We start from the raw sequence: 12,848 nt of genomic DNA, 5'->3' as shown, positions 1-12,848 counted from the left end.
GTGAGGAGTGTTTGTGTGGAGAGGAGACGCAGTTTGGGTGCTGGGCGGGCGGAGAAAGGGAGGCTGGAGCGACGACAGAGAAGAGCGCACACACTCACACACACACAGACACGCACACACACTCTCTCTCTCTCTCTCTCACTCACTCACTTCCTCTCACACGCGCAGACTGAGGAGAAAGCTGCGCCTTTTCTTCGCCCAGACAAACACTCTCACTCACTCACAGAGGCGCACACACGCAGGAGGCGGTGGATGTATGTTGGATTTATGCAAGAGACACAAGGAGCGCGCCGCGGGTTCAATCTGTGTTTTATCCTCTGACTAAAGAAGCGCAGTTTAGTCGTCTATCTTTATTTATTTATTTATTTATTCCCTTTTCTATTTTGCGGAGTTTTTTTTGCGGAGAGTGAGCAGCAGCAGCAGCGGAGGATTCAACATGCCAGACTTCTGAGAAGACACCTACCCCCCTCTCCCCCCTTTACCCCGATTTTTTTTTCCTCTGTGGAAGTAATAGCCGACTTGTGCGCGCAGAAGATGGGGGCAAAAATGATCCAAATCAAGGGAAGTATTTGCTCTGCGGCTCTGCTCAAACTCCTGCTCCTCGCCGCGCTCGCGCTCGGCGCAGGCGGTAAGACTTTGAGATACAAAGTTTACGAGGAGCAGAAAGTCGGCACGGTTATTGCACGGTTAAGGGAGGATGTAGCCGGGGTTTTATCCAAACTACCGAGTTCCTTGACCTTTCGGTTCCGCGCCATGCAACGAGGGAGTACGCCGTTCCTGTCGGTCCGGGAGGAGGACGGGGAGATCAGCATTGGCACCAAAATCGACCGTGAGAAGCTTTGTGAGAAAAACTTGAACTGCTCGATTGAATTCGACGTGGTCACGCTCCCCACGGAGTACCTGCAGCTGTTCCATGTGGAAGTGGAAGTGCTGGACATTAACGACAACTCCCCGCACTTCTCCCGCGCCATTGTCCCCATCGAGATCTCCGAGAGCGCATCTGTGGGGACGCGCATCCCGCTGGACGGCGCAGTGGATGCGGACGTCGGAGAGAACTCTTTGCACACTTACTCCTTAACACCCAATAACTTCTTTAAGATTGAGGTGCGGACCCGGACGGACGGGGCGAAGTATGCAGAGCTGGCGGTGATGAGGGAGCTGGACCGGGAGGTTCAGTCCAGCTACCAGCTGCAGCTCACAGCCTCGGATAATGGTATGCCCCCCAAGTCTGGCTCCACTCTGCTCAAAATCAGCATTTCTGATTCCAACGACAACAGCCCAGCCTTTGATGAGCAGGCTTATATCATCAATCTGCTGGAAAACTCCCCCCTTGGGACTCTAATCATTGATTTAAACGCCACAGATCCAGACGAGGGCACTAATGGGAAGATAGTCTACTCTTTCAGCAGCCATGTCTCGCCAAAAATCCTGGAGACATTTAAAATAAATCCAGAAAACGGCCACATTACTCTTATTAAAAGAGTGGACTATGAAACCACCGCGTCCTATGAGCTGGATGTTCAGGCTCAGGACTTAGGCCCCAACTCTATCCCTGGACTTTGCAAAATTGTGGTGAAGGTGGTGGATGTAAATGACAACAAACCGGAGATAAACATCAACCTGATGACGCCTGGCAAAGAGGAAGTGGCCTACATTTCAGAGGGGGCCCCCGTGGACACCTTCATAGCTCTGGTGCGTGTTGAAGACAGCGACGCGGGGCTCAACGGCGAGGTGGTGTGCAGGCTGCACGGCCACGGCCACTTCAGACTCCAGAAGACGTACGAGAAGAACTACATGATCCTCACCAACATCTCGTTGGACCGGGAGAAGAGGTCGGAGTACAGTCTGACGGTCATAGCCGAGGACCGGGGCTCTCCCAGCCTCTCCACCATCAAACATTTCACCGTTCAGGTTCTGGATGAAAACGACAATCCTCCACGTTTCGAGAAGAGTCACTATGAGGTCTTTAAATCGGAGAACAACTCCCCAGGAGCCTACCTGATGACCGTGGTGGCCTCAGATCCAGATCTGGGCACCAATGGCCAAGTCACTTACACCATCATAGACGCCATGGTCCAAGGGAGCCCCATCTCCACCTATGTCACCATTGACCCCTCCAATGGCGCCATCTACGCCTTGCGCAGCTTTGACCACGAAGACGTCAGCCGGATCGCCTTCACAGTTCAGGCACGTGACGGGGGAAACCCTGTGCTGTCTGCGAACACCACCGTCCTCCTGACTGTTCTGGATGAAAACGACAACCCGCCTATCATCCACTCCCCCTCCCTCCAGAATCACACCGCTGAGATTCTGGTGTGGAAGTACGCGTCGCCGGGTCAGCTGATCACCACGCTTAAAGTCACAGACCGCGACGCCGGCGCCAATGGAGAGTTGAGCTGCGCCATTGTTGGCGGCAATGAGGATGGGCTGTTTGTGATGGACGCCCGGCGGTGTGAGCTCAGAACCAACGCCAGCTTGGAGCAGGCTCCTCGGGATGTGATGGAGGTCAAGGTAGAAGTGCAGGACAGAGGCACGAGTCGGATGTCCACGGGGGCCCTCCTCAGGCTCTCCCTGCAGGAGAACATGGACATCCTCCCCCCTCTCTACCCCACCGGCTCCAGCCAGGCCTCCATGGATCTCTCCCTCATCGTCATCATCTCTCTGGGTGCCGTTTGCGCTCTGCTGCTCATCGTCATGGTGATGTTTGCCACCGCCCGCTGCAGCCGGGAGAAGAAAGACCCCAGACACAACTACAATTGCCGTGTGGCAGAGAGCAGCTACCAGAACCACCCCAAGAAGCCCGCCAGGCAGATCCACAAGGCTGACATCACCCTGGTCCCCACTGTCAACGGGACTCTGCCTGTGCGGGCTCACCCACGCTCCCCCTCGGCCTCCCCGACACCTGAGAGGGGCACCCTGGGGAGCAGGCAGAGCCATCACAGCCGCCAGTCACTCAACAGTCTGGTCACCATCTCCTCCAATCATGTGCCGGAGAATTTTGCCTTGGAGCTGGCCCACGCCACGCCTCCTGTAGAGGTAAGACGATGATGAATACAGTTCATTTACTCTAAACCTAGATTGTCTACGGCTTCATTCAAAGCTAAACACATGACATGTAATCATGTTTGTACTGTGCAGGTTTCATTTGGTCTTATATTCAGTATTTGTTATGAATTTATGCCTCGTTCCACATTCTGTTACCTCCAGCCTTCGTGTTATGTTTTTGTTGACCATCACATTCAGTAGCAAGTCACAAAGTCATGCCTACCCCCCCCCCACCACCACACACACACACACACAAACACCTACACACACACACACACACACACACACACACACCCCTACCCTCTCCCTACAGTATCCCTCCCCACCAACATTGTCTTGTGGCCTTGGTTGTTTGATTCCATTCATTTTCCCCGTCTTCATTTTTTCCTTTTATTTTTGTCTTTTTATTTCTTTTTTGTCTTTTTTTTTTGTTTCTCTTGGGATTGTAGCAAGTCTCACAGCTTCTGTCCATGCTCCATCAGGGCCAGTACCAGCCACGACCCAGCTTCAGAGGCAACAAATACACCAGGAGCTACAGGTAATGCACATGCAAAAATGATGCTTTGAAAGCCTTTGTTGTCAGAAGTCAGTTAAAAATTAAAGGATACAGCTCTATGATATGATGATAAAACATTTCCACATGGTTTTCTCTGTTGTCTGTGCTCTCACAAACCCCCTAACATCCATATCCTGTAGCTTCCTGGTTTAGAGTCAAACTGTTTGCTCAATAACTTCACATTTGCATAATTTTATGTAAAACCCCTTCTGCTCTCTGTGCACCTTATTATCCATCTGTAGCATATCGTTCCATTTGATGATATTATTGTCAATGATGAGGCAGCCCTCTGTGAGAATTGTATCAAACCTCAGCGTGTCTCTGTGCAGATACGCCCTGAATGAGATGGATAAGTTCAGTCTGAAGGACAGCGGCCGCGGAGACAGCGAGGCCGGGGACAGCGACTACGAGCCGGGCAGGGAGTCACCCATGGACAGGCTCCTCGGTGAGGGCTTTACTGAGATATATGCCCCTGATGGCCAGCACAGACCGCATGCAGGTACACGCCTGCCCCCCCCCCCTTCATCCACCACACCCCACAACCCTCCCTTCATATCCCATCATTCCCTGAATGTCCCTTTAGCTTCTAGCTCTGAATCCAAATAAGTTTCACCAGTTTTTACAATGTAGCAATCACAAATTAATTAACTGATTCACCATGGCAACCATGAGTCAGTTAATATATACAATACCGTAGATATATGTTATATATAAGATGAAGAAAAGCAGGAAACCCTTACATTTGACAGCTGGAGCCAAAAAATTCTGGGATTTTTTACCTTAAAAATTATGTTTCATTCAAATAGAAAATACAGTTGCTGATTAATTTTCTGCTGATCAACAAATTGACTAATCAACTAATCATTCAGCTCTAAAAGATTCACAATTAACAAGGTGTAATTAATTATTCCATCCACATCACTACATGGCGAATAAACAGAGTTTCTCAACACTGCAGTTGTAATCCCATCCAGGGGGTCACCGCGACAACATCTGGCACTGTCCCTATCCAGGGCTCACCTGGATGGGGACTGTGCCAGATGTTTTAGACTGACACATTGATGTGCTTGATGTACAGCATTTTAGTAAGGGTAAATACATAGTTTGGAATTATAAATCTTCAAGGATCAGTTATGATTGCTGCTGTCATCCGTCCCGTCAATGATGCACAGTTTTTCTGTGCAAAAAAAGCTAAAATACGAAGTCTGAGTTACATATATCAAGTGGATATCTACCAAAGTTACAGTCTCAGGACTCTGAGTGGCTCCTCAGACATAAAGAGGAAGTTGCACACAAGAAGAAATGAACTTTGGAGGATGCACACTTGATGTTACTTGAGTTCTCGCTACATCTGAACCACCACACAATGAGGACTGAGGATTTAGTCTCCCATCAATTACAGTGGAGTCAGGCTGTAGGAAGGGATCACCACAGGACAAGTGACCAATAACATAAATAAAAATAAATAAATACATAAATACAAATAATCCAAAACAATCATTTTGGATTTTATTTATATGATTACCTTTTGGAGGAACAGACCACAGCAGGATGCCTCACACAAATCCACATGAGCACAGTCTAATGCTGCCATCACCTGTAAACAGGTGAAGAAACCCACCTCGCTGCCTGTTAGAAATACAGTGTTTAAGCAGTTCTGGCATGACGGTTTTGTTCTGCATTGCAAGTTGTCTGCATGTGCATCGGCCTGTTTGTACGTCACCACTGAGTCTCACCTCACTGTCACTGAGCTCTTGACATCTCTGCAGACAGCTCATCTGATCCTCCATCCTGCACAGTCCAGTTAAGAAGGAAAAGCTCTGAGCACTTGTTGATCATCGATTGACCCGACTGACTTCCATAAATTCTGCGTCCGACATCTGACAGGTTTCACAAACTAGCGGAGTTGGAGGCACTCGGTCACACACTTGGTGGCTCCTCCGTCTCTCAGCTGACGTCACACAGGTTGCGAGCTGCCACAGCTGCTTTTATCACATCCTCCCTGTCCTCCCAGACCTCCCACTTCTCTTCCAGCCAGCTTCCCACACAGCCGTCACTCGACACCGCATTTGAGCTACATCCCAATTAAAGTCGACCCATACGGGCAGACAATCTCATCACTAACACCTCCTCCCCCCCCTCCCCTCCCTTTCTTTATAGCTTTGTGGAGGAGCTGTGCTCGTTAGTCAGTCTCCTTTTCCCACCTTCAAGCCTTCACTTTCAGCCGTCCAAAATGAAGTCCTCGCGCTCCTCTGATAAAAAGGAGGCATTTAATTGCCATGTGACGAGTAGTTGCTATGGAGTTGGCTCCGAGTTGTGCTCCCTGAAGAGCATAATTACATCTCAAAGCTCACCTTTCTTCCTCTATATGTTCACCCGCCCCTCGCCCCTGTGTCCACTGCAGCAGAGATGATTTGGAACAGTGTTCAGCTGGTGCCCTGTCATTAATGCTGGATGTGGCAGCCCGTGTTGCTCAAGGGGAGAAGGAGGTAGAAACTCATTGTGCTTCATCTTGATGCAGAGCTCATTCTGAGAGGCTTAAAGAACACTTTAAGAACATACAAACTTTTCTTAAACAGCAAGAACTTTTTAACAACTAATATTGGCTCCTTTTTTTTAAAAGAATAGGACTCTTGGGAAATTTGTTCATACAAACCTGGAGTCACGGTGTGTATGTTAGCCTAATGTAGCATGAACCCTGAACCATGCCAGCAGTTCCCACCTGCTTTCAAAGTTAAAAAAAAAATACACCTATTATCACATTCGAGTTTTCGAGCCCAGAAAACTGAGACTTTTGGAAATGCTGCTGACCCCGTTTTATTTTGAAAGCTCTGGGGTTGTGTTTTATTTTGAAAACTTTAGGGTTTTGTTGTATTTGGAGGGCTGAAAACTGAGACCTTTGGAAACGATGACGTAGACACCTCTCTCCTGATTGGCTCTCAGCGACTACCAGTGGTGAATACATGATACATGATAATGAATGACAGTGTTACTGACCTTGTTGTCTTTGCTAGCAGCTGCTGTTCACTTACATTCTGCATTTTAACGCCGCAGCTGTCTTGGTTGTTCCTCCTTCAGAGTATTTTGTGCGACTAATCAACTGCAGAGTAGACAATCTGCTTCCTGTTTACATGCTCCTTGTACATGATCAGTGTACGTGATTGCTCACGTGATACGTGTTTTCGTGTGTGTTAGTCGGGATGTAGATTATATCTGATACGGAGCTAAAACACTCGTCTGGATGGAAATCATTTTAGTTTTAAACGCTGTTTATGTGGATGTAGCCTAAAGCTCATGTTGTATCTCGCTGTTGAATTTATATACAAACAGTAGTGTAAAAATGATAGGAAATAGCCATTATAGAATCATATATAACAGAGAAGATGCGGGTGGGTGGATGAAGTGCTGGTCATCAAGAAAAACTCACAGCAGCTAAGGGTTGATGGGATTTGAGGCAGAATATGAAGGTCTCCCGTCCAAAGACACTGATGTACAGGTCAGAGACACTGACAGCAGTTTCTTTGTTATCACCTGAGCGTTGGTTAAAAATATCCTCTCTGTCAAGCCTGCCCCTGTTCCTTTTTGCATAATGAATGAGGAGTAAACAGTGTTGCCACATACAGGCAGGGGTGAGGGAGGACATGTGCTGCACATGAAGGCCACTTATTACTTTCATTCTAAATGGGTGACAGGAGCACCCAGTGACCTGCGTGTGAGGCGTACCACTCGGCCTGGGAAAACAGTTCCATGTTGTCGCTTGTGTTTCTGGTTGGAAGACGCTATCAAGTTGCATTATGGGAAGTGTAGGATCCAGTTGTTTTGGATCTTGAGCTGATATCTCAGCTTCTGCTGCTTCCATTTACACCATTCCTGTTGTTATGAAACTGCAATTCAAGCGCATGGGAACATGGTCTCAGACCTGAGACCAGGCCGGTTTCTCAAAGACACAAGACACAAGGCTTCAACAAAATAGTCAGACTTCAGATAGACTGAGTCTGAATTCATCTGTTGCACAAAGGTGTTTTAGTTATTGACTATGTTGAATATCATATCATGAGTTAACCTGGGGGTAAGGTGTCTAATGTTTTTGTGTTAAATGAGTCAGCTTTTAGTTTAGGGAAACAGTCTGACTAACTGACTGATCTATGACTGGACCAACACTAGAGAGCAGCCTGAAGTATCTTTGTGAGACTGGCCCCGGGGCCCCGCTGTGTGTCCTCACATTGTTGCCCTCACAAAGTCTAGTGCCAGCACTCCGGCCTCTCTCTCTCTCTCTGCTCGCCAGATAACAAGGAGCGCCTGCTGCTTTGTATCAGGAATAAAAGTAGAATTTGTTTTCTGATAAACTCCATTAAAATAAAAAGCTCTGAATTAAACGAACACATTATCCACAGAAAGTCAGCCACGTAGTCCCCAAAATAAACCAGCCAGATAATTCCCTGGCACGTAAATCAGTCAGTAAGTCCGTTGAATTGACACTGCAGTCAGTCAGACAGGCAGGCTTTCAGTTAATGTTTGCCTGCCACATTATTTCTTTCATTTTTGCACACAAATCAGTTGAGTTAAATCTTTCATTTTTAGCCTTTCATCAGCAGGGCACCCAATCTGCCGCTGCCCCCACACTGTTTTCCTCCTTCCAGTGCATCCAAATGCACATTTCATCTGCTCTAAGATGTATTATAAATGTTCCTTTCATGTTAATGAGGGGATAATGAAGTCCCTCAATAGCTCGGCTGAAAAGCGCCGCACTCCTTTAATGAAGGCTTTAAGTTGGCATATTTGATTTGTCTAATTTATTCTTCAGAGATTTCCTATTTGAAGATTTAATATTGAAAAGGGCGACTTGAAAGGGAAAAATGCAGGGCTTTTAGAGGAGGAGTTATTTTGAATGGGTAATAAGCATTGATCGGCCTTGCTGAATTGTCTCTATGTGGTAAATACATTGGAAGGTAGCAGGCAGTGCTCCTGCAGAGAGCCTTTCAGACTAATTAGAGCAGATTTCCACTGCGTTTCCAGAGACAGTGCAGCACAAACACCTGAGGAGAGGCAGGCTGGGCGGAAACAGACTCGCTGTCAGGAGTCGCCTTCACATCTCCGTGATTACATTTATGGTTGTTTTGGTTCACACGTGAAAAAACTGGGATCTCTTTTACTATTATCTACACAATAAATTATATCTCTTTTATTTATTGTTTTTATTATCTAATATATCAGTTTGTTTATTTAGTTGTATATAATTACTCCTTTAATTGCATTGGTTCCTTTTACCTACCTCATTGTTTTGGTATTTGCCTTATTGCCTGGACGGACGGTCACATGGTCAACGGACAAACAGTTTAATCGTTGTGCCTACAAACCCTTGTTACAGGCTGTTACATTCTTCACATTCAAACATAATTTCCTAATTAATATAGTGTAAATTGAGCTCAAACAATTAGGCAAGTAATCAATTAGTTGATCAACAGAGAATTATTAGCTTTTGATAACAGTTGAATTGTTTCATTCGTTTAATCAACTAAAAATAAATATTCTCTGGTTCCAGCTTCTCAAATGTCAACGGTTTGGTTTCTGTGTTTCACACGGTTGAGGTGAATTCTCTGGACTTTAGTTTTTGTTGTTTTGACAAAAGGAGATGTTTGAAGAGGTCAGAATCCATAATGAAAATGATGGTTAGTTGCTGCCTAAAGTGTAGATACTTTACAGTGAGTATGTGTGGGTGGAGTCATCAGAACCTGATCCTGGTATCTAGTGGTCACAGGCAAAGAAGTTTCTGAATAAAATGAAATGGGCAGAATTTTGATTGAAGTCAGAAACTTTCTGATCAAAGACGTAAAGCAGATTAAGAATCGAGCCAGATATTCAATGCACAGTTTTTAATCCTCGGTGCTACGGACACATTTCTGCTGCTATTAAAAAGGAATTGAGGTTTTATGCCCTGGTTATATGTGACTGTGTGCAGCTCAGTATTTCTGATTACTCATGAGTGTTTCTGTCTTTGTGTCTGTTCTCTGCAGCTATGAGGCTCTGCACAGAGGAGTGTCGTGTCCTGGGTCACTCAGATCAGTGCTGGATGCCCCCCCTGGCCTCCCCGGCCTCGACGTCTTCCGACTACCGCAGCAACCTCTACATCCCCGGGGAAGAAGCCCGCCAAACTGCTGACCTCTCACAGGAAAAGACCCCGCAGCCCTGCACTGACACCGGAACCGCCCGGAACCAGAGCTTCTCCACCTTCGGCAAGGACCTGGGTGGAGAGGACGGCGGCGAAGAGGAGGGGGGAGAAGACGGCGGGGCTGAGGACAGAGATGAAGACCTGTGCGGGACCACGTCGCTGTTGTCAGAGATGAGCAGTGTGTTCCAGAGGTTGCTTCCCCAGGGTCTGGACTCGTACGTCCAAGTCAACGAGAACCAGAAAGGGACTAGCCTGAGCGGTGTGGGTGTACCCATGACTGGATCTTTAGACCGCAGGAGGGGCCATCTACCCGGCAAGCCCAGTCCCTCTGTCCACCAGCAGGGCGTGGCGGCCTGGGCTGCCAACACCCACTTCCAGAACCCGGGAAGCAGCATTGGCCCATCTGGCCACCACCAGGGTGGCAGCTACCACACCCTGAAACCCAGCACCAAGCTCGGCTCCCAGAGTAACAGCCACAAGGGCCTGCAGGCCCCCAAAAACAGCCCTCAGAACAGCGGCCACACCCCCAAACCCCACAGCAGCCCCCTGCTCACGGCGCTGGTCAGCCCCACTCTGATGCAGCCGTCCCCTGCCCCCGTGGCGGTACCGCTCCCGCTCCCCGGGCCCTCCTGCAAGTGGTTACCCGCCATGGAGGAGATCCCAGAGAACTACGAGGAAGACGACTTTGACTCTGTGCTCAGCCACCTGCAGGGCAAACGCAGCGACAGCCGCCACGAGCTGGTGGACGCCAGCGAACTGGTGGCTGAGATCAACAAACTCTTACAGGACGTCCGGCAGAGCTAGACTTCCTGTTTTTTTTATCCCCTATATTTATTCACCACCCACTGACTGCTTCCTTTTACTTTCACAATAAAAGCGAGGAGCTGAGGGAGGCAAAAGGACAGAGGAGAAACTGAAATGAGAAACAAAGACAAAAAACTGAAATTGTCGTTAAAGTTGCATTTCTAATGTAATAATTGTGTTTTGTGAATGCTAAATATCCAAAAAATGTTTGTAATTGCTGGTTTCGTACACAATGTACACTATGTGACTGTATTTATCTTTGTATTTTAAAAATACATTTGTATACTTATATTTATAAAAAAAAGTGTATATAAACTTAATCAGAAGTCTATTTTTATATTTTGAATGCATGTTGAGTAAAAAAGCATTGAATCAAGACTTTGACATGCGATTGACATTCTACGTATTTAAATTGTCTTTTGTATTGTGATTTTTTTTTTTATTTGTCACTATGATATGTATACATGAATATATTAATGGACACTTGTCTTTGTGATCTGTTGTGGGGACGGGGAGGGTACACAAATAAAAATAATACACAAACATTATTCACTCTGTGGTTTATATTGGAGTTTTGGTAGCGGGAGCTTTTCTTTATTGACTTCGTGAAGATCTTTAATATGATTATTATGGAAACAACGAGTCTGTCTGCAGGATGATGTGAGAGAAAGACGGACATACAGACTACGCATTTTTATACATATATAGCAAAGGTTTTTTTTTTATTGAAAACAACAGGTAACATACTAGGTCACACTAAACAAACCTAATAATGAACACAGACACATAACATTACAATATCAACCAGGCTTTCCAAACTGAATAAGATATTAAAGACAAAAAGAAGAAACCAAAACAAAACAAAGGCTAAATAATTCAGATTGTGCATTACATACATTTTTTTAACAGCCTTCTTCAATAAACTTTCCCATTTCTCTAAATGTTTTTTAACATCATCATTTGTTTTTGCAATATACCCCTCCAGAAATAAGTGATGTTTAATAGACATTCTAAATTGATTGATATTCAAGGAAACCACATCAGCAGCTTTGAAAATAAATGAATGAATGAACATTGTGTAGCTATTTAATAAGTTAAACAACATGAACTCTATTCCATATACAGAAGATTCCCAGTTCAATATGTCGCTGTAGGAGTAGACCGCAGATCGCACAAACATATCCTTCCTCTGTGCAGTGGATTGAAAGGAAATGAAGTAGGTCTTTGTGCTTTGTCAAAGTTAAACTGCTTCACACACTCTTCCTCAACAGCTCAGGTCTGCACAGTCGTCAGGACTGTAGAAGGACATCCGTGTGAGCAAAAGCTCTGGAGCAGCTACTAAATGGCCCTCGTGCTGAGACTGGTTTGTCAGCTGCTTGTTCACAAGGTTGAACATTTACTCTGAATGAAGTAAGAGGTCAGATTATACTCAGAAACATCCATGTAAAGAGTCTAATGTTACACATTGGGCCAATGTGCTGGGCTGGGGAAGAATTCATTAACATTCTTGTTCAGTGCATTTAGTCAATTACCTGGTCAATCGACAGAAAATGAATCAACAACAATTAATTGTTTCCTACATTTATACAGCAGCGTGAATGTTTTCCGGCTCCTCAGGTGTCTGGGTTCACTGATTTCTCTGTTTGAAATCTTTGTAAACTGAATTATCTTTGGACTGTTGGTCAGACAGAAGAAGACGGGAGGACGTCCCCTGATGGATTAGTGATAATAGTCATTAGCTGCAGTCCTACTTTTGTTTATGAGTTTATACACAAATGTAGTATATGTACATATATTGACTTATATGAAATATATGTATATATAAAATAAAAACATATGTAAAAAATGATATAATGGAACCTATTACAAATTGCAACAATTTCATATATTGACATATACTGTATGTGTAGCCCATACAAATATGTATATTTATATACCTATGCTTATATTGTAGACATATGTTACATATATATCCATCCCAAAGCCTGTTGATATATGTTGATATTATAAACAGCAGAGACCAAAAGTCTGAGAGCACTTCCCCAGAATGGGAAGAGACATGTTTAAAATGAATGAGAAATTAATAAGACAAAAACATATATGAGCACATAGAATTTTTATATGTATGTTGTTTTATTTAAGTTGCATATATAAATTAAATATATGTTGTTAACATATAAGGTCAGAACATGTGATGCCATATAAAAATTCATCATAGATATTTTAATATATGTACACAAGTTTTACTGAGTATTTCATGTATGTTATAAGCAT

The 12,848-nt window shown here is 45.2% G+C and overlaps 1 protein-coding gene across 3 annotated transcripts; it reads left to right on the top strand.

Moving 5' to 3' along the window:
- Nucleotides 1-128: 128 nt before the first annotated feature.
- pcdh18b (protocadherin 18b) lies at nucleotides 129-11,122 on the top strand. 3 transcript variants are annotated; one of them, XM_023393324.2, is made up of 4 exons: nucleotides 129-3,036; nucleotides 3,528-3,583; nucleotides 3,931-4,100; nucleotides 9,616-11,122. In XM_023393324.2, exons 1-4 carry the CDS (start codon nucleotides 535-537, stop codon nucleotides 10,572-10,574), a joined length of 3,687 nt encoding a protein of 1,228 aa, XP_023249092.1. In that variant the 5' UTR covers nucleotides 129-534; the 3' UTR covers nucleotides 10,575-11,122. The 3 variants fall into 3 exon arrangements, with proteins under 3 accessions (XP_023249092.1, XP_023249093.1, XP_023249091.1); XM_023393325.2 differs by having other exon boundaries at nucleotides 3,495-3,583; nucleotides 3,931-4,046; XM_023393323.2 differs by having other exon boundaries at nucleotides 3,495-3,583.
- The last annotated feature ends 1,726 nt before the right edge of the window (nucleotides 11,123-12,848 follow it).

The sequence above is a fragment of the Seriola lalandi genome, unplaced genomic scaffold (genome assembly GCF_002814215.2).
Source record: "Seriola lalandi dorsalis isolate HSWRI2012SDOR001 ecotype SW California unplaced genomic scaffold, Sedor1 jcf7180002054933, whole genome shotgun sequence".
In the NCBI taxonomy this organism is placed as follows: Eukaryota; Metazoa; Chordata; class Actinopteri; order Carangiformes; family Carangidae; genus Seriola; species Seriola lalandi.
The sequence above is the reverse complement of the archived record's forward strand: the minus strand, read 5'-3'. Positions and strand labels throughout refer to the sequence as shown.